Source organism: Mastigoproctus giganteus, chromosome 1 (assembly GCF_048544385.1).
Source record: "Mastigoproctus giganteus isolate SK-2022 chromosome 1, ASM4854438v1, whole genome shotgun sequence".
NCBI classification, from domain to species: Eukaryota; Metazoa; Arthropoda; class Arachnida; order Uropygi; family Thelyphonidae; genus Mastigoproctus; species Mastigoproctus giganteus.
The window spans coordinates 215,810,967-215,838,003 of NC_143575.1; the positions used below are offsets into that span (position 1 = coordinate 215,810,967).

At 37.2% G+C, this 27,037-nt stretch overlaps 1 protein-coding gene across 1 annotated transcript in view; it reads right to left on the reverse strand.

The window, feature by feature from the left end:
- Window positions 1–1,345: 1,345 nt before the first annotated feature.
- Window positions 1,346–27,037, reverse strand: part of LOC150091518 (microcephalin-like) — a 72,989-nt gene continuing 47,297 nt past the window's right edge. The window contains exons 4-6 of the mRNA XM_090384321.1: window positions 26,033–26,173; window positions 19,633–19,729; window positions 1,346–1,410 (exon numbers count right to left, since the gene is read on the reverse strand). Of these exons, the coding sequence (XP_090240447.1) occupies window positions 1,361–1,410; window positions 19,633–19,729; window positions 26,033–26,173 (288 nt within the window). The 3' untranslated portion in view covers window positions 1,346–1,360. The remainder of the gene's footprint in view (window positions 1,411–19,632; window positions 19,730–26,032; window positions 26,174–27,037) is intronic.

The window sequence follows — 27,037 nt, forward strand, 5'->3', positions numbered from 1 at the left end:
TTTATTTATTTCTCAGAATTTATTTCAGATGATTGGTATAAGTGTATTGTTCAGCTTAAAGCTTTTTTAGGTATTTGTATACAGAACTTTAATGTATTTGTTAATCTTTCAGTATTCAATCACATAAAATGTGCCATGTTATGGCCTTCTGGAGGAAGGCTGTAACATGGCAGGGAGGTTTCACATTGTTTTACATTAATTATAGGATGATAGTCCTCTGGCCTGGAAATCTAGCATTTCTCCAACACTCACTTTCTTCTTTTGGTGGGAGATTAATATATGAACAGAACTTTTATGACTGCCGTGCAACCAAATCATCCTAATAATCTGTGCTATACTTTAGTGCATTACCATTTGATATTCAATGTAAATTCAAAATTTCAGTGTGCATAAGCAAATACACAGTTAAAGATGAAGTTAATCATGTACATATTAACTTAAAATGAAAGGATAAGCAGATGGTCCTGATGCTTTCACAAAACACAGATGCTGCCCCTGTGGGAAGGTAATGAAGAGGTGAAACGATGAGGGGGGGGGGGGAAAGTTGGTTGTCCAAGATTATAACAATAGGATGGTTTCTGTTGATTTAAAATAAAATTTGCTTTAATCCACAAAAAATTTTAAGTGGTATTGGAAAGTTGTTGATTTGCCTCCTCACCAACGACTACCTTTGAGATTCAACGTAACCTTCAGGTTATATTAACTTGATGAATCCAGCAAAGAACTAAACTAAGTGACTTTTTTGTACCAAATCTCTGGAAGAGCTGGCAACAAACTGTTGACAAAGTCTAAGTTGAGTCACCACTACCTCCATCAGAGGATAAGTAACATCTCTTTGACCTTCACAATGATAAACTGATGCAATCAAATTAGCAAGGAAGACTCTAGACATGAAATGTGATGTTTACATATATGCTTGTATGTTTTTGTAAAAATAAAATTTATATTTTTTTTCCATGAATGCTTTACCATCGTTTTTTTTTTTTTTTTTTTTTTTGACTTTTCATCAAACCAAGTAACATTTCATTATTTGTTCTCTCTATTACTCCAGAATAACATAAATAAACCAAAGGAAACTGGGAGCCTTACTGTTTCGAAAAAGTGAATATAAGCTAAGAATTTTCACCTCGCACTGCAAAAAGCCAAACCAATATTGTCCTAGTGGCAGCCAATGGTTTAGCATATTTTGGCGAGTCAACGTAATGAAATTAATTGCTCTAATAAAAGTGACAGTAAACATTTTTCAATGTAGAATAAATATTTTATCAATTTGCATTATCCATAATTAACAGCAGGTATATTGCAAAAGACAGCAAATGCAAGTCCATATGAATTGTCCATGCCTCTGCATCTAACTTCTTCATTGAGAACCAAAATTTAATGGCAGAAGTCTGTGTTCAGAAATGCAGTCTGTAAATTATAGAACGAAAACTGAGATGCAAATTGTCAGTTCTTATACTGCATAAGAGATTAAAAAAAGATAAAGGATTGACTTTTTTAAATCAAGCAATAATTAAAATTTAACAGTTAAACACATAGTAAATGAATAAAATACATTATTTCTGATGATTGGCGGCCACAAGTCATGACTTTTTAACTACACCTAACTGCTTATATCAATGGATTAGAAAGTTTTATGAGCTGTTGTGCTCTGCTGAAAAGGTGATATTTGTGTCATGTATCTTTTGCTTAAAACCACATCAATTTTCATCACTGCCATATAATACTTTAAAACAAAATCTGAGAACATAAAGGTAACGAGCAGAGCATATTAAGTTTCAACAAATGATTGATTAGATTACTTATTTCATCAGTACTCACTGGCACTGCAAGTGATGAGTATGGAGGCCCCTGAAATCTTGCAGTGTACTATTAACAGATAACCATGGTTGATAATAATTCATTGTTTGTTGTTTAGGAGCATTAGCAACTAAGGCCATATTGCTCCGGGGATATGTGGTGGTCATTCCCTGACTTTTCCGCATCCTCCACATTTGGTGGTCACAGGCTCGAACCCCGGTCTAATCAAGAAGCGTGTGCTACGCACTGCTGCTCCTGCCCACCTGGCTACGGAGGCACTTCGTTCATTGTGTGTATGTGGTTAAATCCACAAATGCTTTTGTTTAGCTTGGTACATTCAAAGGACTTTCTCCTGAATATTCACAGGTAAGTGTTCTTTTAGGCTTGATGGTACTATAGTGTTCTTTTAAGCTTGATAGTGCTATCAGCTGAGAATAACAGGTGTAAGGAACCAGATGCCTGTCTGATCACAGAAAATGAATTAGTAGAGAAAATGTGCTTAGTGTTAAAAAAAACACAAGGAATGTTTTTTATCCAGTGATATTACGAAATTAATATTTCGTGTTTTCCATTGGCACTGTTCAAGGAGAATTTAAAAAAAAAAAACAATATATTTTCCAGAAATTAAAAAGAAAGTTGGGAACCTCTCAGGTGATTTGCCACTGTTTTTGATGCACACTGAGGTGCCAATGCTGCAGGGTTTAAAAAAAAAATTTTAAAGGGGAATGCTATTGATGTTAAAAAAGTCACAGCACTTCAAAGAATTGACCATGGGGCCAGAAGGGGGAAAAAAGTGTTAAAAATGGGAGAGCAATATAAGCAGGGGTGTTATAATAGGAGGGAGTTTTTTTGTTGTACACACACGCACACCTTCTTTTACAAAACTAAAACACTGTGTGAATAGGGTAGATATCTTCAAGTTTTATACACTAACTGGAAAATGTGCTTGCTGCATTAGATGGTAGCATAAATGTACAACTGTAATCATCACAGAACTTATCAACCCAAGAATGTGCATGTACTTGGTCTAACAAGCTGAAGTCTGTCGGTGTTATTATGCATAATTTTTGAACACAGTTTAAAAAGAAGCCATGGAGCAGAACTACAGTTTTCTACAATGGCATGGAAAATTCATAACGGATGCCTCTTTGTGCAGTCATCCTTGCTGAGGGATGGCTGAAGATAACTGCCTTTTATGCAAAGTACTGTCATAAATTGTACAAACATTTCTTCTTTGGAAAAACTGCTGTCACAGACAGTGTATCTGAACACACCATACAACTTTCTTATGCCTCAACTGCAAGATGACAATGATCACAATTTGATTTTCTAACAAGACAGAACTCCACCACGTTACTAAAAAAAAAAAAATTGTGCATACCTGAACAGTGTTCCCCAGGAAGTGGATGATCAATTTTGTGGTCCCCACAATCCCTAATCTGACTACTTTATATTTTATATTCTGGGTACTTATGAAAGACCTGGTATATGTTCCACCTATGTTAGAAACCTGAGTTTCTGGAATTGGATTACAGTTGGGACATCTGCAGAGTCTATGCTTGTTAACAGGAAAGACTGCTTCTACAGTGATGGGATACATTTAAATAGAAAGGGTGCAAGAATATTTGCCAAAGCTATTGAGGCAGTGTTAGGTGGGTCAGAAAACTGCTAGCTTGGGGGGGGGGATACACGGACTAATAGATTAACAGTAGCTGCTCGCAGAGTTGAAAGTGATTCTTGCACTGCTTCTACTGGCATGAGCAGCACCCTGGAAAACAAGGTGCTGGGGATTTCAGAGACTGCTGGTAATCATTGCGGAACAAGTAATTACATGGGCCGTGTTACGGTAGCTAAGAATAGGAACAGGTGCATGTATACCAATGCTAGGAGTGTAGTAAATAAATTTGATGAGAGGTGCTGGTCAAATCATCAAAGGCAGATATTGTTGGGATATCAGAGACGTGGTGTCACACAGATATAAGGAATGCAGAATTGGAATTTGGGGAGTAGAATGTGTATAGGAAGGGAGGAGGGGTTATGCTATTAGTTAAGAAACACAAAATCTAAGGAAGTGCAGCCAGTTGACATAGGTGGACAGTGCTATAGGCCTAATGACTCTCATAAGTATAATTAACAGCTGTACAGAGAAATAGAGGGAGCCAATAAATAAGATTGTCTTATATAATGGGGGATTTTAATTTCCCATATATTGACTGGAACTTGTGGGTTGGTCATTCACACACTAGCAAGGCTTTTGTAGATTTATTAGATTTTTGTTTTCTACAGCAGCATGTTCAGGTGGCAACCAGAGGGAGTAATACTCTTGATCTGATTATCGGTAGCGATTTTTAATGCATCAAGAATCTGCAGATAAAGGAACCACTAGGTAGCATTGATCACAGTGTGCTCATGTGGGATTTACTCAAAGAGGTAACTAACATCAGGGGTAAAGGGAAGGGTTTTTGCTTTTGTAGAGGTGACTACGGAGGTCTGAGAGTTCTTAAAATCTATGTGGGACCAACTGATGATGTTACAAACAGCAAATTCTAAATGGGAAGCATTCAAAGTATTAATCTTGGAAGCTAAAAGGATTTTCATACCAACTAAGAAATATTGTTCAAGGTTTAGGCCTAAATGGATGTCAGATGAACTATTGAGATATATGGGAGAGTAGAAAAATGCATGGGATACATATAAATTAACAAGTGACACAGAAGCCTACGGAAGATATAAGCTGGTCTGTAATCAAGTCACAAAGGAGGTTAGGCAGGCAAAGGCAGATTACAAGAGATCTTTGGCAAAGGATGCAAAGAAAAACAGCAAAGAGTTCTTTACTTATGTAAACTCTAGAAGGAAGGGAATAAATCAGATTGGTCCACTTGATATTGATGGTTCAATTATTGATGCTCCTGCTCGGGTATTTAACAAACTGAATGTGTATTTTGCATCTACATTTACATATGAGTTATTCAGGGAGGGGAATATCAGAGGTATATTAAATTGGTAGTGAGTTAAATGATTTTTTAATAACTGAGAGCAAAGTGGAGGAGAAATTGTTGAAGATAAACATAAAAAAGGCACCTGGGGTGGATGGGATCTATCCAGTTATATTAAAGGAGGCAGCAAAGGAAGTAAGCAAACCCTTAGCCATAATTATGAGTTTCCTTAGACTCAGGGGAGATACCCATGGACTGGAGATGTGCAAATGTTACCCCAATTCACAAAAGAGGATCAAAGGATGACACAAGTAATTATAGATCTGTTTAACTTCTGTTCTGGTGAAATTAATGGAAGCACTGCAGGATCATCTAGAGAAGACTTTAGTTATAGCTCGGACACAACATGGGTTTGTTAATGGGAAGTCTTGCCTGACCAATTTGATTGGATACTATGATGTGGTCACAAAGGAACTGGATTCAAAATATAAATTTGATATTCATATACATGGACCTTAGGAAAGCTTTTGATACTGTTGCACGTGGAAGACTACTGTACAAATTGGAGCAGTATGGCATTAAGGGCAAAATGCTGCTATGGATAAAGGGATGGTTGAGTAGAAGAAGACAGAGTGGTAATCAATGAACACTGCTCTTCGTGGATTAACATTATTAGTGGAGTCCCCCAGTGATCCATGTTGGGTCCATTGTTGTTTTCTGTATTTATTAATGATATTGATGAAGGTATATCAAGCTTAATGTCTAAGTTTGTAGACAATACAAAGGTTAGCAGGGTTGTTAATGACACTAATGAGAGTAAGCTTCTGCAACAGGATCTAGAAACGTTGAGGAGATGGGCTGTGAGGTGGCAACTGAAGTTTAATATTGACAAATGTAAAGTACTGCGTATGGATAGCAGTAACCCCAGAGTTATGTATCAACTGTGTGGTACTAAACTCAGGGTGGTAGAGAATGAAAATGCAGATGTTCTGCAAGAGTAGCTCATGGTGTCTTGTCAATGATATACAGGAATTTTTCTAGCAGGGATAATGAGGTGATTATCCCCTTGTATAAGGCAATCGTGCGGCCACACCTTAGGAAGGATGTAGAGCTACTGGAACAAGTACAGAGAAGGGCAACAAGATTTTTGCAAATTACAGTGTCTGGTGACTAGGAACAATTGAAGATGTGCAGAAATTTGCTAAAGGCAAATTTCTGCACATCTTCAATTGTCTTTCCTCAATTTGAATTAATTCCTCCTCAGGTAAGTAATCTGAGCAAGAAGAAGAATCCCATCAGCACTGAGCTTGCTCAATCCATTCAAGGCCTTATACACCTGAATTAGATCACACCTCACAGGTGCCTAGTCTCCAGAAGCTGCAATTTGCAGAACTTAAGCCTTTCTTGGGAATACCAACCCCTTTGTTTTACTCACCAATCTTGTTGCCCTTCTCTGTACTCATTCCAGCAGATGATCTACATCTTTCCTAAAATGTGGCCTCCAGACCTGTTTAGAAGGTGTAGCCTAACCGTTGCCTTCTACAAGGGACAATCACTCCCTTATCCCTGCTAGCAAAATTCCTGTATATCATTGACAAGACACCATGAGCTACTCTTGCAGCCTTTTTTCACTGCTGAGAAAACTTCATATCTGACTGCACAATTACCCCAGGTCCTTTTTATTCTCCACTACCGAGTGTAGTACCACCCGGTTGGTATGTCACTCTTGGGTTACTGCTAGCCATATGCATTACTTTACATTTGTCTATGTTAAACTTCAGTTGCCACCTCAGCCCATTTGCTCAACATTTCCAGATCATTAACAACCCTGCCAACCTTCGTATTATCTGCTCAGTGCTAGACATTAACAACCCTGCCAACCTTCGTATTATCTGCTCAGTGCTAGACATTAACAACCCTGATATACCTTCATCGATATCATTGATAAATACCAAAAACAACAATGGGCCCAACACTGAACCGTGGGTGACTCTACTAATAACATTAGTCCACAAAGAGCAGTGTCCATTGATAACCACTCTGTCTTCTCCCACTCAACCAACCTTTTATCCATTGTAGCAACTTGCCCTTAATGCCATACTGCTCCAATTTGTGCTGTTGTTTTCCCCAGTATCAAAAGCTTTCCTAAAATCCAAGTATATGATACCAAAATTATTCTTTGTGGTCACAAAGGAACTATGATACTATGATGGTCACAAAGGAACTTTGTGAGCACATCATAGTATCCAACAACGTAACAGCATAACCCCTCCTCCCTTCCCGTCTATTCTTTCTGTACACATTGTACTCCCCAAATTCTAATTCTGCACTACTTATATCTGTGTGGCATCACGTAAATGAAAACTAAAATGATTATACCTTAAATGGAATTACCTGCTTTACACATATGTATATCATTGGAGGCCAGCACCCTTTTGTATCAGTTGTGTGATATCTATTCAGGAATAAAAATTGTTTCTATTTCATTTTTCATTCAAAATGATTTTTTTTTTGTACATAAAGTCCTACAAGTTGTTTTTATCAATTTTTCTTTTTGTATGTGTTATGGTGGCAAAAGCAAAAATCATCATTTCCAAGAATGAAGAAAAGAATTTTAAAATACAAATCCCATAAAAGAGCAATAAAGGCTACTGCTACTTCTTTAACACTGGCAATCTGAAACATGTATCAACAGTTTCTGTGCTAACAAGCACATACCACTGTGCAAATTAAAGTATTTCATATCATCACAGCTGGAAAACAAGCACATCTCATTTTTTGTATATGGTTTGATAGGTATTTTACACATTCAAGTTTAATTTCACTGTTTGTTTTTGCACACAGCAATTAATGATTTTGTCCTCTTGACATACCGTAATATACTGTTCGGCCACTTCATTAGAACCCTACTGCAAGCTATATACCTATGAAAAAATATGTAAAAACCTATGAAAAAATATGTAAACTGAAGAAGGTTTACATGGTGTATGACATGTGCAGTAAAGCACTATAAACTGCAGATGAAATAAATTTGGTGGAAATGGGATTGGAAGTAAAACCAAATAAATTCAGAGGATGATAGCACAGATGAAAATTCTAAACTTCCAAATTTTACACTAAAAGCATATGTGAAGGCATAAAGTTAGCCGAGCAATTCGAATCTTTATTTCAAAAGGGAGCTTCAAAAATGCTGAGTTCCATATAATGAAATTCACAAAGATTTATCAAGCAAAAGCAAACAAAACCAGATTAATGATTTTTAAAGAGTGAAGATACATGAAATTTAGAATGGTGTATTTTTGTTAGCTTTTGGAATGTAATCCTCCTCTTTTGTACCTTTTCTTAGTACCGTATAAAACAGTTTCGCACAGCACAACATTTTATAGGGGAGCCTCCGTAGCCAGGTGGGCAGGAGCAGCAGTGCATAGCACATGCTTATTGATTAGACCGGAGTTCGAGGCCATGACCACCAAATACAGAGGATGCGGAAAGGTCAGGGAATGACCACCACATATCCCCAGAGCAATATGGCCTTAGTTGCTAATCTTCCTAAAAACCAAAAATCAACTACAACAACATTTTATAGGAACCTAACTATAGTGTTATCCACATGGCTTTTCAAAGATTGCTATCTTTTCATCAGTAGGTAATTAAGTGCCATTGTTACACGCCAACAAAGAGAATCTCTTAGATGTGAGGTGAACACAAGGCCTTGAATGGTTTGCTGATGGGATACTTCCGCTTGCTCAGATTAAGAACCTGAGGGAGCATAGATTCAAATTGAGGAAAGACCAGCTGTGCAGAAATCTGCCTTTAGCCAGCAGGTAGTTGTTTTCTGGAACAGACTTCCATCTGTTGTTGTTGTGGAAGTTGATTAAATTTAAGGCTGAATTAGACAAACATTTGGAGTGACAAGATGGGTGAAATGGGAAGGTTCTTGGCTTATACAGCATAAGCCAAAAAAAAAAAAAAACCCTTCCCATTTCACGCATCCATTCACTCTAAAAGTTTGTCCACTTCTTCCTCAAATTTATTTAAGCTACCAACTTCCACAACAACAGATGGAAGTTTGCCCAGCAATCAGCCATCTGCTGGCTAAAGGCAAATTTCTGCACATCTATCCTACAACTGTCTTTCCTCAATTTGAATTTATGCCACCTCAGGTTTGCAATCTGAGCAACAAGAAGAATTCCATTAGCATTGAGCTTGCTCAAACCACTCCAGGCCTTATACACCTCAATCATATCACCTTGCAGGTGCTTACTCTCCAGACGCTGCAAATTGTAGCATCCTCAGAGTAGGAGAAACTTGTGTAAGAGCAACCCTTTGTTCCCCCTCATCAATCTCGCTCTTCTCTGTACTTGTTCCAGCAGCCCTACATCCTTGCTAAAATGAGGCCTCCAGACTTGTATGCAGTACTCAAGGTGTGGCCTGACCACTGCCTTATACAAAGGGATAATCACCTCCTGATCCCTGCTAGCAAAATTCCTGTATATCATTGACACAACTCTATGAGCTAATCTGGCAGCCTGCTACGAAAACTTCATATCTGACTGCACTATTACCCCCACGTCTTTTTCATTCCCCACTACCATGAGTGTAGTACTGAACAGTTAGTACGTTATCCTGGGGTTACTGCTACCCATACCCATATGCAGTACTTTACATTTGTCAATGTTAAACCTCAGTTGCCAATCTGCCTAACTTTTCTAGATCCTGATGCAGTAGCGTATTATCATTACTGCCATTAACAGCATTGCCAACCTTTGTATTGCCTGAAAACTTGAACATTAATTCTGATATACCTTTACCAATATCACTGATAAATACAGAAAACAACAATGGAGCCAGCATCGAACCCTGAGGGACTTCACTAATGACATTGGTGCACGAAGAGCAGTGTCCATTGATTACCACTCTCTCTCTTCTCCCACTCTCAACCATCCCTTTAATCATAGCAGCAATTTGCCATTAATGCCATACTGCTCCAATTGTACAGCAGTATTTTTTTTTTTTTTTTTTTATGTGAACCCCAAACACGAGAGGTATTAGAACCTATAGTACTTAGTACCGTGCTTGGGTTGGAGGTTGAGAAGACAAAAGAAGATATTTGTTGACATTGGACTTGAACTTCTGTAGATTGTAATTTTCAGGAAATACGTATGAAGGAAGGTTATTCCAGAAAACGGCAGTTGAATGAATAAATGAAGAAGATGAAAAGTTGGTTCTGTGGGTTTGAAGTTGGACAGTAAATGGATGTTGGCTGGTGGTGGCGGCACGTGTTCGGACTGTTTTGAAAGAGAGAGCAGGAATTATAGAAGCCAATTCAGAAGAACAGTGCCCATGGAAGTATCTGTAGAAGAGGCATGCAGCAGAAACAGTGCGTCTATGAGACAGCGAGTGGAGAGACTCTGTTAGAGATGAATCATTATTTAACCTAACTGCCCTCTTCTGAATGGAATCAAGAAGCCTGAGAGAGGTTTTGGGGGCACCACCCCAGATGTGGGAACAATATTCCATGGCAGGGCGGATTTGCGATTTATACAGAGTGAGCAGCTGTTTGGAAGAAAAGTAATGCTGAGAGCGAAAGAGAAAACCAAGTTTTTTAGATGCAGAGGAAGCAATATTTGTAATGTGCTTGTGCCAAGAGAGATTAGAAGTCAGGGTAATCCCCAAAAGAGATATATCCTTTTGCCTAGAAATCGGAGTGTCACTAAAGATAAGCATAGGAGCAGAAGAATCCTTTTTGCGAGTTGCCGGTGTGGACGTGCCTTTCTGCCGCTCTTGGAACAGAAGTTTTTTCTGATTTATTTTCTGTTTTATTAGTTTAAATTTACATATTAACTTACTTTCTAGAGTAGCTTTATATTCCTATTTACGGTACTTAAGTTTAAAGTAACTTAGATAGAGATTTTGTAGGTATTACTTAGTATCGGAAAGGGTATCAAATCCACGTGTTTACCGTTCGTAAATAGCCGCCATTGTTACGGGCAAAATTAATCAGTAAAATCTATTAATCTTGTCGAACTTCACTGGCAATTAAATTGTACTTTTAACTATACATATAACCACTTAGGTTACGTAACATAAATAATTAGTAAAAATAAATAATTAATACATAACTTGATACGGAAGTTATATAAATTATTTCGTAGATAACACTCTTTACCGAAACATAAATATTTCGTAGATAACACTCGTTACTGAAACGTAAATATTTCGTAGATAACACTCGTTACTGAAACATAAATATTTCGTAGATAACACTCGTTACTGAAACAAATATTTCGTAGATAACACTCGTTACTGAAACATAAATATAGCATTATAACTGTGTTGGGATACAAGTTTAGGATTTAATTTTGTACTGAAATTGAAATTTTATTGAAAGTAAATCGAAATCATGACTCAAACCAGAGCAGCAAAGCAAAAGGCTCAAGCTAATGGGAAAGCTGTGGCTCAGAGGAGAACTGAGGGGGGCAGTTGCCCTCTGAATCACAGCCTTTTAAGATGCACTATTCGCTTGATGTTTGCGGAGCAGTCAGGTATGGGACATGATACTGCCATGTGGGGATGTCTTTGTATGTGCGCGATGCAAGGAGTGTAAGGAAATCAGGCGACAACTCAGCGTTGTTATGGGCCTATATGAGAGCTTGAAGGACAGGGTGGATGCCCTCGAAGGATTACAAGTGAGGGGCCCATCAAGCTCTCAGCTGCCCACACCAATGCCAGAGCTTGCACTTGGTCATCGCGCAACACAGCGGCAACCCCCAAGGCAGAATGCGCTGGTCCCAAAGGAACTAGTAGTTGTTGGTGACTATTGTCAGGGAAACGGGAAATATGCTATGTAGAAAGGATAGGTGGAACAGGACCAGGGTATGTCTGCCAGGGGCAAAGGTTGATGACGTTGTAGAGCGGATATCATCTTTTAAGGGCACAAAAGGTGATATAGTTGTACACATTGGCACTAATGATATTAAGAGTAGGAGACAGGCAGAATTACTTAACAAGTACAGGTCACTGATGAAAAAAAGCCGTGAATTAGAGTTGAATTTGAAAGTGTCTGCAATTTTGCCCAGACACGATAGGAGGGAGTATATGATGAGAGCCCTGTCGATCAATTCGGCCCTGGAAAGATTGTGCAGAGTTCAAGGGGTAGAATTTTTTTCAGCCTAGTCTGTACTTGTTAACAGGAGAGACTGCTTCTACAGGGATGGGATACACTTAAATAGAAAGGGTGCAAGAATGTTTGCTGATGCTATCGAGGCAATGTTAGGTGGGTCAGAAAACTGCTAGATTGGGGGGATACAAGGACTAATAGATTAACAGTAGCCACTGGCAGAGGAGAAAGTGATTCTTGCACTGCTTCTATTGGAATGAGCAGCAGCCTGGAAAATAAGATGCAGGATATTTCAGAGACTGCTGGGAATCATAGGGGTACAAGTGAACACATGGGTTGTGTTAGGGTGGCTAAGAGGAAGAGCAGGTGCATGTATATTTGCGTGTACACCAATGCTAGGAGTTTAGTAAATAAATTTGATGAATTTGAGGTATTGCTCAAAACATCAAAGGCAGATATTGTTGGGATTTCAGAGACGTGGTGTCACACAGATATAAGGAATGCAGAACTGGAATTTGGGGAGTACAATGTGTACAGAAAGGATAGACAGGATAGGAAGGGAGGAGGGGTTATGCTATTAGTTAAGAAACACATAAAATCCAAGGAAGTGAAGCCAGTGGACATCGCTGGACAGTGCAGTGTCGAGTCAGTTTGGTGTGACATAAGCATTGGGAGATCAAAATTGAGAGTAGGAGTGTGCTATAGGCCTAATGACTCTGATTGAGTATAATAAGAAACTGTACAGAGAAATAGAGTGGGCCAGTAAATCAGAGAGTCTTATAATGGGGGACTTTAATTTCCCAGATATTGACTGGAATTTGTGGGTTGGTCACTCGCACACTAGCAAGGCTTTTGTGGATTTATTGGATGATTGTTTTCTACATCAGCATGTTCGGGAGGCAACAAGAGGGAGCAATACTCTTGATCTGATTATCAGTAGTGATTCTTCATGCATTAAGAACCTGCAGATAAATGAACCACTAGGTGGCAGTGATCACAGTGTGTTGAAGTGGGATTTACTCAAGGAGGTAACTACCATCAGAGGTAAAGGGAAGGGTTTTTGTTTTCGTAAAGGCGACTATGATGGTCTGAGACAGTATTTAAATTCTATACAGTGGGATCAACTGATGATGTTACCAACAGCAAATTCAAAATGGGATGCATTCAAAGAACTTATCTTGGAAGCTACTAGGCTTTACATACCAACTAAGAAATATTGTTCAAGGTTTAGGCCTAAATGGATGTCAGATGAACTAATGAGGCATATGGCAGAGAAGAAAAATGCATGGGATACATACAAATTATCACGTGACACAGAAGCCTATGATAGATACAAGTTGATCTGTAACCAAATTACAAAGAAGGTTAGGCAGGCGAAGGCAGATTACGAGAGATCCTTGGCAAGGGATGCGAAGAAAAACAGCAAAGAGTTCTTTACTTATGTAAACTCTAGAAGGAAGGGGATGAATCAGATTGGTCCACTTGATATCGATGGGTCAACTGTTGATGACCCTGCTCAGGTAGCTAACAAACTAAATGAATATTTTGCATCGACATTCACACATGAGGAGTTATTCAGCGAGGGAATGCCAGAGGTGTATTCAACTCTAGCACTAAGCTAGAGAATCTTGTAATAACTGAGAGTAAAGTGGAGGAGAAATTGTTGAAGATAAACACAAGAAAGGCACCTGGGGTTGGTTGGTTGGTTGGTTTGGGGTTTATTGGCGCATTAGCAACTAAGGCTATAATGCGCCAAATCCAGGCACCTGGGGTGGATGGGATCTATCCAGTTATATTAAAGGAGGCAGCAAATTGGACTGCTGCACAAATTGGAAAAGTGTGGCATTGGCGGCAAATTGCTGCTATGGATAAAGGGGTGGTTAAGGGGGAGAAGACAGAGAGTGGTAATCAATGGACACTGCTCATCATGGACTAATGTTATTAGTGGAGTCCCTCAGGGTTCAGTATTGGGTCCTTTATTGTTTTCTGTATTTATAAATGATATTGATGATGGTATATCAAGCTTAATGTCCAAGTTTGCAGATGATACGAAGGTTGGCAGGGTTGTCAAGGACACTACTGACACTATGCTGCTGCTGCAACAGGATCTGGAAAGGTTGAGCAGTTGGGCTGAGAGGTGGCAAATGAAGTTTAACATTGACAAATGTAAAGTTCTACATATGGGAAACAGCAACCCCAGAGCAACGTATCAAATCTGTGGTACTACACTGACAGTGGTAGAGAATGAAAGGGACCTGGGGGTGGTTGTGCAGGCAGATATAAAGTTCTCTGAGCAGTGCAGACGGGCTGCAAGAGTCACTCATGGTGTATTGTCAATGATATATAGGAATTTTTCTAGCAGGGATAAGGAGGTGATCATTCCCTTGTATAAGACAATGGTCAGGCCACACCTAGAGTACTGTATACAGGCCTGGAGGCCTCATTTCAAGAAGGATGTAGAGCTGCTGGAACGAGTACAGAGAAGGGCAACAAGATTAGTGAATGGAACAAAGGGGTGGTCTTACGAAGAAAGGCTTAAGTTTTGCAAATTACAGTGTCTGGAGACTAGGCACCAGCGAGGTGATCTGATAGAGGTGTACAAAGCCTTGAATGGTTTGAGCATGCTCAATGCAGATGGGATTCTTCCTCTTGCTCAGAATAATCACCTGAGAGGGCATAAATTCAAATTGAGGAAAGACAGATGTAGGATAGATGTGCGGAAATTTGCCTTTAGCCAGCGGGTGGTTGGTAGGTGGAGCAGACTTCCATCCCTTGTCGTGGAAGTTGATAGCCTAAATAAGTTTAAGGCTCAGCTGGACAGGTATTTCGAACGAACAGAGGGGTGAAGTGGAAGTGGTTATTTTTTATTTATTTATTTTACTTTATTTTTTTTTTTGGCTGATGCTGCATAAGCTTGCTTTCTTGCATGAAATGCCTCTACTAATGCTAATGCTAATATAAGACAAGATTGAGTTTTAGAAGGGTTGAAATCAACTAAGTTGTCTTTGCCCCACTGGAGAATTACCTGAAGATCGGCATTTAAGGAATTAGTAGCAGATTTTTGAGAAGTTTAAGTTGATTGAGCAGGACAAGGTTTCTCAAAATGGAAAGTTGAATGCAATGTGCTATCATCGGCAAAACTATGGATAGGATTTCCAGTCAATGGAAGAAGGTCATGGATATACAACAGGAAAAGAGTGGGGGAAAGAACTGAACCTTGTGGGACACTGGCATTAGTGGAAAAGTTAGAAGACAGAATGCCATCTACCATCACCCTCAGTGAGCAATCAGAGAGAAAACTGGATAACCAATTACTAAAAACAGTTGGCAAACCATAAGATGGAAGCTTGTTTAGAAGACCTTTATGCCAAACACGATCAAAAGCCTTTGAGATGTCAAGAGCAACTACTTGTGTTTCACCGAACCTTTCCATTGAATTAGCCATAAATGGGTAACATAAGCCAGAATATCACAAGTGGATCGACACTGACGGAATCCATACTGGTGATCGTTGATCAGACGGAAGGTTTCTAGGTAGTTTAAGAGTTGGCGGTTAATTGATTTCTCCATTACTTTAGAAAGAGTAGAAGTAATTGCAATGGGGTGATAATTGGATGGGAGGGATTTGTCACTCTTTTTAGGAACTGGCTGGATATGAGCAAATTTCCAAGCAAAAGGAAAAACACCTTTGGAATAAGAAAGTGAAAAAAGGCGGCAAAGAATAGGAGTAAGTTCAGGAGCACAGGTTTTAAGAACAAGCGGAGAAATACCATCAGGACCTGTGAACTTTCTTAGCATCAAGATTCGTCAAAATCCTTCTGATATCCTTTTGACGGAAGACCACAGGAGGCATTGAATGGAGCGTGTTGGGAATGGTGGGAGGTGTTTTACCAAGATCATTAATATATGAGCTGGAAGAAAAATGGGATGCTAGCAGGTCAGCTTTATCCTTGGCTGAAGTGACAACAGAACCATCTAGTTTGGACAGAGCTGGGAGCAGAGATGGGCAAAAGTTGCAGCCAATAGCTTTGGCAAGAGACCAGAATGCTCGGCTACCATTAGGGCAAGAAGCAAGTTTTCTACTCTTAGCCTGTTCAAACTCTAGTTTGGACTGATTAATAACTGCTTTACAATTGTTGTGAGCTTTGGTGTAGGCAGAAAATGAAACTGAAGAATTAGAAACAAGCCAATTACGATATGCAACATTCTTCTCTTGGACAGCTTTAGCACATTTATTGGAAAACCAAGGTTTAGATAAAGGACGAGATTTTAAAGTGGAGCGTGGGATAAAGGATTCCATTCCTGCAAGAATAATTTCACTGACACGATCTGAGCAAACGTTGACATCAGAAGTTGAAACAGTAATCCGACCAAGGAAGAGAATAAAAGAAGTCTCGCAGGTCATCCCATTTTGCATTCTTGTAATGCCAAACAACACGAGGTTGGGAATAGCCATGAGATAAAGGTTCCATTGGAGAATCACCAAGTTGTGATCTGAAGTGCCTAAAGGACCTCTCACTTCGACTGTGTACTTAGAAGGGTTGTTTGTGAGAAAAAGATCAAGCGTATTGGCTGTATGATTAGGATTGTCCGGTATTCTTGTAGGTAAATGAACAATCTGTGCTAGGTCATTAGTAATTGCAAAAGCTTCAGCATCTAGACCTGCTGGTTTGGTGTGACTAGAAAACAGAAACCAGCTGGAGTTGTGAACATTAAAATCACCAAGGAAAATTACCTCGCTGTTAGGAAAATTGGACTGGAGAAAGTGAGCAACAGTACCAAAAGCTTTCCTGAAATCCAAGTATATGATATCAAAATTATTTTTTGCATCCAGTTCCTTTGTGACCACATCGTAGTATCCAATCAAATTGGTCAGACAAGGCTTCTTCTTAATAAACCCATGCTGTGTCTGAAATATAACTGGTGTTGTCTAGATGATCCTGCATTACTTCTTTTATCACAGATTTTATTATTTTCCCCAGAACAGAAGGTAAACTAACAGGTCTGTAATTACTCGTGTTACTCTTTGTCCTCCTTTGTGAAATGGGGATACATTTGCACATCTCCAATCCATATGGACCTCTCCTGAATCCAAGGATGCTTTCATAATTATTGGCTAAGGGTTTGCTTACTTCCTTGCTTCTATTAATATAAATGGATAGATCCCTTCTAACCCAGGTGCCTTTCTTATGTATAACTTCAATAATTTTTCCTCCACTTTGCTCTTAGTTATTACAAAATCATTTAGCTCCCTGTTAGTTTGATAAACTTTGTAGATGAAAAATACTCATTCATTTTGTTAGCTACCAAAATAGAATCATCAACAGTCAAACCATTGATATCAAATGGACCAACCTGATTCATCCCCATCTTTCTAGAATTTACATAAGTTAAGAACTATTTGCTGTTTTTCTTTGCATCCTTTGCCAAAGATTTCTCGTAATCTGCCTTTGCCTGCCTAACCTCTTTTGTGACTTGATTACAGACCAGCTTATATCTTCTATAGGCTTCTGTGTCACCTGTTAATTTATATGTATCCCATGCATTTTTCTTCTCTGCCACATGTCTCATTAGTTCGTCTGATATCTATTTAGGCCTAAACCTTGAACAGTATTTCTGATTTGATCAAATTCTAAATGGGAAGCATTCTTTCTTGAATGCTTCCCATTTAGAATTTGCTGTTGGTAACATCATCAGTTGGTCCCAATGTATAGAATTTAAAAACTGTCTGATACCACTGTAGTCACCTTTACAAAAACAAAAACCCTTCCCTTTACTTTTGATGGTAGTTACATCTTTGAGTAAATCCCACATCAGTACACTGTGATCAATGCCACCTAGTAATTCCTTTATCTGTAAATTCTTAATGCATGAATAATCACATTAAGAATATTACTCCCTCTGGTTGCCTCTCAAACATGCTGCTGTAGAAAACAATCATCCAATACATCCACAAAAGTCTTGCCAGTATGCGAGTGACCAACCTACAAGTTACAGTCAGTATCTGGAAAGCTAAAATCCCCCATTATAGGGCATCCTGATTTACTGGTCAATTCTATTAACAACTAACAAATCTGTACAGTTGTTCGCTGTACTCATCAGTGTCATTAGACCTACAACACACTCTTACTTTCATTTTTGCTTTCCCTGTGCTATGTCACCCCAAACTGACTCAACATTGCTCTGTCCACCCATGTCAACTGAATGCACTGCCTTAGATTTTGTGTTTCTTAACTATCAGCATAAACCCTCCTCCCTTCCGATCTTGTCTATCCTTTCTGTACACATTGCACTTCCAAAATTCCAATTCTGCATTCTGTGTGACACCCCCATCTCTGATACTCCAACATTATTCACCTTTGATGTCTTGACTTGCACTTCAAATTCATTAAATTTAATTACTACACTCCTAGCAGTGGTGTTCATGCAAGTATGCATGCGCTTGTTCTTGCTCTTTGTTACCCTAACACAGCCAATGTATTTATTTGTTCCATGATGACTCCCAGCAGCTCTTGAAATCCCAGCTCCTTGCTTTTTGGGCTACTGTTCATTCCAATAGAAGTAGTTCAAGAATCACTTTCACCTATGCCTGTGGCTACTGTTAATCTATTAATATGTGAATCTCCCCCCCCCAAGCGAGCAGTTTTTTGACCCACCTAACACTGCCTTGATAGCATCAGCAAATATTCGTGCACTCTTTCTATTTAAGTGTATCCCATCCCTGTAGAAGCAGTCTCTCCTGTTAACAAGTGCAGACCATGCTGTCAAAAATTCTACCCTACACATTGCACATTGTCCCCAAGGCTAGACTGATTGACAAGGCTCTCGTCATATACTCTCTCCTATCATGGCTGAGCAGAAGTGCAGACACTTTCAAATTTAAATCTAACTTGTGATTCTTTTTCAACACTGACCTGTACTTGTTAAGTAAGTCAGCAGATCTCCTACTCTTAATGTCATTAGTGGCAACATGTACAATAAAATACTTTTTACAATTTTTTTTACCTAACCAGTCCAAACATCTAAATTAAAATGATGACATTTAAGAACTACTCCTTACTGAATTTGTCATTGGTAGAGGGTTTCGGTTTTGCGAATGTCTGCTTGGATTAATCATTGTTTATACAGTTTCAAAAGTTAATTAATAAATTAATATAAAGTTATTTTTATTTAAATTCCCAAACATGTCCCAACAGAAGAATTCAATAAGAAATTCAGAAATGTCACCTTTTAATGAACTGATTGGACTGTTGTTTTCAAATGAATTTTTTTTTGTGTATAGAATAATTATATTAAGTTAAACTCCCACACAACAGAATTACTTAATAATTGGTGATATGTTTGGACTTCATTTCGGGGGAAAAAAAAAAGTTGCCAATTAAGTAGTTCTATTATTTGTGTAAAATTCCAATTCTATGTGTACAAAGTAATATAATACTTTGTACACAATAAAATTCATGTGGTTTAATTAACATTATTAATTAATTGGCATTAACATTATTCCTATCTCAAATTAATTCATGATGAACAACCACATGTTCTGTTTTCAAGATATTGTTGTTTTAACTAGGCATTAGGACTGGTTGAGTAAAAATAAATATTTATAAAAAATTTTATCCAGACTTACTAATAAATTTAATTTAAATCTTATTGTGTGTAAGAGTGTATTTTCTTTAAATAATAACTTTTTTTCTTTTTCATATTTTAAGATATTTAAGATTAGTAAATAATGATTCATTAAGACATAATGAACATTAATGAAGATTTAACACTCACCCAAAATCCATTTTTCAGGAATATACTTAATATTCTTTTTACTTTGGTGATGTATGGGACCTACAGCAACCGAACAGCGACGCCAGCATGTTGAAACCTATAATTTGGGTTAAAACAAAAACTAAAATTATTATTTTTCAAGAAAAAACCAGCTTCAGTGACTCCCCCCCCCCCCCAAATAAAGGATGGATTGAATGCATAACTCCAAATTATTTTGTATACATATGACTATAATAATGTACCAAGACTTATAGTCTGACAAGTATAAGAAGGTTCATGGGAAATTACAAGTACAAGCAGAAGACCTATTATGTTTCGTTTACTTCGGGTCAATCACAACTTAGCTGTTACAAGTGGCAGCTTGTTTTATTTTTGTTTTATTCTTGCTATGGAGAGCAGTGATAATGAACATTATCAAACTAAATGGAAACTCAAGAAAGAGGAATAATACATAATTATTATATTTTTAAGGGGAACAAGAAAGGTCCACCCTTCGGCCTATTAAAATTAGATAGATATATATATATATATATATATATATAATTAATGGAAGTCGTGGGTTTCATATCAAGTAATTTGACAAATTCACTGCTAATGGAAGCATGCTATGACTGCTAGGTAGAATCAACTTCATTGGCAAACTACAAATTGCTGGAATGACTGAGTACAGTGCACTGTGCATTCAGACCATAGTTCCCTTACAATTTTTTCTTCACCGTGCAGAATAAGTATTGCTTTGCATGCTTACCTTACATTGTTGTGCAGCTAGCCATCATACAAATATAATTAATGATTATAGTCATTTGTTTTCCAACTGGAAAACAAACAATTTAATAACAGATATAAAACATAATTTGTATTCCAGTAATAGAAATATGGAAAACCAAGTCTCTAGTAGGCTGGAACCCAGGTGTATAACCAGAGGTGTAGTTAGGTTTTCGGTGCCCTTGGAAAATTCGTGGCTACGCGACTTTTTTTGATAATTGGTAAAATCATAATAAATAATAAGTACAGTCGGATCTCTGTTTAACAAACTTCTTTATAGTGAATTTTTCTATTTAGAGATAAATGTTTTCTTTTTACTGAAATTTTTTAGAATTTGCTAAATAGAATTTTATTCTTTACCAAATTTTTTTAGAATTTTTTTTTATTTCTTTGTTTTATGGAAACAAAAATTTTCTTCGTTCTACAAACGAAGAAAATTTCCATATAACGACTGCATTATGAGACTTAAGTGGGTACACATCGTCCACATCCATGGCCTTCAAGCAAGCAATAGTGCTGTTGTTACGCCTAAATTAAGAGATAAAGAGATTACCATCTGCAACTCAGTGGGACCTGTAAAACCTATCCGACTACCTGTCCCACATACCGAGAAGTTCAACTACTTTGAATCCATAGCCAGTGGGCAGACCAAGGCTCTGGTCAGCCTTCTATTGTAAGCACCATGTTAGAAGAGAGTGGTTTTCCTTTATCCTGACAAGCGGTCATCTGTTGTTTCGTGGAAGTGAAACGGCACCATTTCAAAGCTATTGGCCTATCATCGAGCACAATATGAGATACAGAGGAAATGAGTCCTCCCACACTACTATCATAGTTTTTTCTTAAGCGTTATCTATGGTGTATCCACACCGATATTATATAGATATAAAACTCTTACTCTTAACATATTATGCCTTGTTGCATTTAGTTATTTTAAATTATTTCACTTCATACTTTTGTTGCTAACAAATTAATAAATTCATTCTGAATTTCTGGAGATAAGTAATTAGTGTGGTGTTTAATATGCAATTCCAGAGCATTTTTCATACCAACGTCAAATTGGCTGACAAATTTTATCAAGTTTAAAAATATGCCACAATTCTTTTCCTTCGGTATCGATATTACTAGCATGTCCACGGAATGCTAAATTATTTTCAGAACAATATACATTTCAATATTATTTTCAATATATGATGCCATTTCAAAATTTCGCTTCTTAGTGCTGCTTGTGCAGCATCATCAATTAGTCCACCTTTTTGAAGACCCTTTTCTAATAATTTCCATTTTGTGAAATTGCTTATGTGTTGTAATAATTCTCATGAAAAAGAACGTTTGGGTTTAGATGTTTCCAATCCTTCTGAGCTGCAAAATGGAATAGATACAAATAAGAGGCACGGAAAACAATATATTGCATCTTTGTTTTTGCAATAAAATAACCATTTCCTCTCTTATTTTTTCAATACATTCATTTTTGTATTTCCACAAATTATTGAAATATCGGCCATTAGTGACAGGATACGTATTTAAGACTATATGTTTGGAACTGTGTTGCACCATAAGAGATCTGTTTTTGTGGGTATTAAAGTTCCATGTGGTTGGATCATTAAAATTCAGACTTACATGTTCCATGTTAATATTATTGCTGCCATCATTTTCTTCTGCCAACTGCTGTTGGTTATTGTCCACACTTTCTAATTCTTTTAAAAGAACTTCAACTGTTTGAGCTTTTTCTTGGACTTCCATTTCAGGGGCATCATCATTTATTTCATCTTCATTCAAATCATGGTCGTTTTCTTTGTCACTTTCAGGTTTAGAGTGGCTTATTGTAATCCAGTTTTGTAAACTAGCGGAATGTTTTTTTCTAATTTCCTCTTTATGCAGCCTTTCTACGCGGTACTGATGTCCACTTTTTTTTTTTTGGTGGCATGTCTAAAATTAATTTGGCCTTTATTGTTTTATTTAAATTATAAATCACAATATTCACAATTACCTGTTCATATAGCAATCACAAAAACACTATAACATAACTTATTCAGTTTGTACACAATGCGTGAATTGCGAACTACTATGCATTCGAGCATGCGCTGATGAAGCGATTGCCTGATTGGTCCCTTCAAAGTTACAATCTGGACAGCAAATAGATCTATGATGCTATGCAGTAGGTACTCAGATGTAAGGATGCATGCAGGCTTGAATCACCGTGTGAAAATTAATTTTCACCCTCCCTGTGCTGTCATCTTGATTCAACATCATCGAGGGGCACCATTTCGTCAGCTAACCTCGGGTGTCGAAATAGCCTGGCACTGTACTGATGTGGCCTGTCAGTGGTGACCTTCTCCTGTTGGTGACCTTGGCACCTGCCCCAATGCCAAGGCATTCCTATGCCACTGGGTGTAACCATATTTAGCTGCATTCCAGAATGTAATACATGCTCAAAAAATTTAGTGCATGGCAATGCATGCACGCAGCTTAGAGGGAACCCTAATTCAGATCCCAATACAGTTTTATTATGCAAAATATATTCATACTACAACTGTACGGCTATGAAAATGCTGTTGATTAGTTGATTTTTCAAACTTACTTTTATAGAACAGTTTCAAAAGAAGGGAATTATACACTGCATAAATCCCAATAAGCTAAAATATCTCTCAGTTTACTTTTGATGTAGAGAACAGAATGAATATCAGCATAAGTAAAAAAGATTTTTCAGAAGTTTGTATAGCACTTAACAGTTTCAATCTTGACAATAAAAATATGCCTTACTTCAAAATATGACTGATGCAATGCAGATAGGTGTGTAAAATTGGTATATACAAAGCCTTTATTTATTCAGTCAATTCCTGTTATTTGGGACACATCGGGACTAGTGCATTTTGGCCCGATTAAACGGCTGCCCCAATTATCCAAATTTTCAAGTAAAAAAAGGTAAAAATACAATGGGCTCCTGCTTTACAATTGGTTCACTGTACAATCAAATCACGTTACGATGAGGTCACCATAGTACCGTTCACTATACGATGTGTAGTAAGCGTCGGTCACTGTGATCACGTTTGTGAACTGAATTTTAATTTTATTAAAGAGAGATTCTAATTAGCAAAAATAGGAGGAATATTATCCATAGGCTATAAAAGTAAAAACATATTAAGCACAAATTTACCCTTTATTACCTTACCAATTAAAAAATTAAATGATATGTGAAAATCAGAAGAATATGCGTGATAATCGGAATAATTAATACGTACATACTAACTAGTTGACATTTGTGGGTGGGGGTTAAATTTTAAAACAGTAAAAAGATAAGAAATCAATAACAGAACACGGCACACACACAAATTGCAAGTAACACGATACTTGCAAGTGACGAAGCATTAAAAATAGGAATGAAGAAAATATTCTGAAAATTAATTTTTTTATATGACTGAAGATTCCATGGAAGTGTAAACACATTTCACCATAATAACCCACAGCTGTTGGTATTATCACAAATTCAATAAGATCGAGTTTACTATCCGTTTATGATAGATTGCATTAACAGAAAAGCCCAATAAACAGGTGACTGCTAATTGTTTTTATTGTTTTATGGTTGTGACCTCCAGAAATCCGACTGAACGGTCAGAGACAATCCTAGGGTAATCTCCAGTGCTGTGGTCTTCTGCCCCGATTAACGGCATGTTGTTCCAATTAAGTGAAGTAAACCCTGACTATTTTCTCTATTGGGTTCGGTTTTTAAGATTTGCCCCAAATAAATGGCTGCCCTGATTAACCGGTATTCACTGTATAAGAAATAATGGAACGTTATGTTAAACAGCTCGAAAACAACTGGGATGAAGTCCGCTGTTGTCCAATATCAGACTTTAGTTGTCAACAGTTAGCAGATTCATTAATGTACCAAATAATTATGCACAGTACCAAACTGTGTATAGTCTATTTAGTCTCATAGGCATTTGGGTTGGCAAAGAAGACCTTCAATAACTGAATACACTACAGTTGCTATTCATGAGTGAGAAAACAGTAGTTTAAATGAATAATTTCAAGAGTAGATAGACACTGCTGTACAAGAAAAAGAGAAAGATGCTCAGTTTGGTTAAGATAGAGAATTAAAAGGAATTGCTTGAAAACAGCCAAGCAATATTTTAAATGAAAGCTAAATAGAGAACAGAAAGTCGAATTTTGATGTTAACTATTTAAGCTTGTGCAAAATTTAAGGTTAAACTACACATCTATTAAATTCTGACAATAGGAAACAAATTTTAGAGGGAATATTAGCCTCAGAATTCTGTTTTTTCATGGAACTGTCCTTATTATGTTATATTTATGTTTGATCTTTTAATAAGTGACATTTTAGCCTGATGTTGCATACAGTCAATTAAAGAAGGTCCCACTTTCAACAGTTTAAATTCAACTGTGTTCTTAGCCAAGCCAAAAAAATAAATTAATTAATTTAAAAAAATAAATAAATAAATAAAGCATGATTTATAAGATGGGAAAACTTAACATCTTAGTTTGGTCATAACTTGTTCATGTGGGGGGGGGTGAATACACTTACCATTAACCTTAGTTAATAGCATTTAACACGTTGACTGCTGTATCAGCCGTATATGTCCGACACCCACTGTTTCGGTGGGAGCTGCGTCGGCTGTATAGTCAACGTGTTAAGCAAGCTTTCTAGGGTTCTCTGTATGCTTTTGTAATACAGGCAACATCCATATAACACAGTACTTCTACAACACGGTTTCGCTCCAACACAATTGAAAAATTGCGGCAATCCTTGCACAACACGGTTTCTCTCTAACACGATTTGAGAATTGTGGGAAATCTCGCATAACACAGTATTTTTGAGCTTTTGTGCTGGAGAAACCCTGCTGTTGACTCACTAGTCATTATTGCCTTTGTGATATTTTTCTAAAGCACAATTCTGGAGGTCACTACCATAAAACAATAAAAACAATTTGCAGTTTCCGGTTTATTGGTCTTTTTTGTTAGTGTAATCAATTATAAACGGGTAGTAAACTCAATCTTCTTACATTTGCTATAGTACCGATAGCTGGAATTCTGTGGGTTTTCATGTTATTCTGGGGAAATGTGTTTCTCCTTCCATGAAATATTCAATCATATAAAAAACATAAATTTTCAGAAACTCATTACTCCGTATCTCACTTGTGCGTATCATGTTTGTTGCAACTTGTGAGTGCCATGTTCTCATTAATTTCTTATCATTTTTACTGTTTTAAATTTTACAATAAAAAAAAAGTCAGCGAACAGAAATATCAATTAGTATGTACATCTTACAGTATGTAATTAATTAAGCTATATATGTATAAGTGCAAATGTATTTTTATTTTGCTAATGAAAATATTGATTTGCACGTATCATTTAACTTTATTACTACTATAAAAATTAAGTTTCCGATAATTATAAAAAAATGGTGTATTTTTGTACTGGTTCTTAGTCCTGTATAATACGGTTTCGAATTACACGAGATTTTGTAGGAACCAAACTACCATGTTATAAGAAGGTTACCTGTAGTGAAATTTATTTATTTTGACATCTGTTCAACTAGTTGCAGATAAACTATTTTGCGTCTATGCTTTTTTTTGTAAAAAAAAAAAAAAAAAAACCTCTCACATTGAAAACTTACCTTTCCACCTGCTAAAGTTATCAACTGGTTTATCACATTTCTAGATGGAATGCTTGAAGGAGAAATGAAAAAGTAACCAAGTTCGTTGAACAGCTGTTGTTTGTAAGAGTCCCCTTTTGCAGCTCTCTCTAAACGACTGACCTAAAACAATAGGACAACTTTAAAAATTATCATCCTTATGAAAAAATACTTTAAATTTTTTGTTTTTAAAATCAACATACATTTAGGTTGCATTTCATTTTAAAAGACTACCAACTCTTTCCATGTACAGTTATTACCAAAGAGGTCCAATGTGCCCCACGTAAACATTCCCCACCACCACCAGCATGCACTGTTGACACCCAACAGAATGCATGACATTTCTACCATATTCTAGTCCTTCCATCAGTGTGAAGTAGCAGTAATCAGAATTCATCAGACCAGCAAAAAAAAAAAAAAAAAAAGTCAATGCTCCCTAATATAGTTTGGAGAAACACTGACATTGTGGTGGTTTTCCATGGAATCTAAATTTCTACAATGAACACAGTTATACCACATGAATATCAAGATAGTTTATTTAGCTATTAACTAAATCACTATACAGTAAGGTAACATTTCAGGAACCTTGCCAGAACTCGTCCTCAGACCATACATCTAGATTCCACACTTCCCATTTCACCTGTCCATCCCTTCTAACAGTTTGTCCAATTCTTCCATGAATTTATTCAAAGTATCCACCTCTACAACTGAATGGGAGTTTGTTTCACTTGCTGGCCAAAGGCAAATTTCCACACAAGTGGTCAGGAGCGAGAGTGCATAGTACGCGTTCCTTGAGTAGACCGGGGTTCAAGCCTGTGACTACTAAATACGATAAATATTTGTATTGATGATTTATTGTAAACTCTACTGACCTGGTTGTCATGCCGGAGTATAAACAGAATTTTACCCTGCAACCATCCTTCCTCAGTTTTAATTAATTCCCCCTCATGTGTAGTCTGAGCAAGAGAAAGGATTCTGTCAGCACTG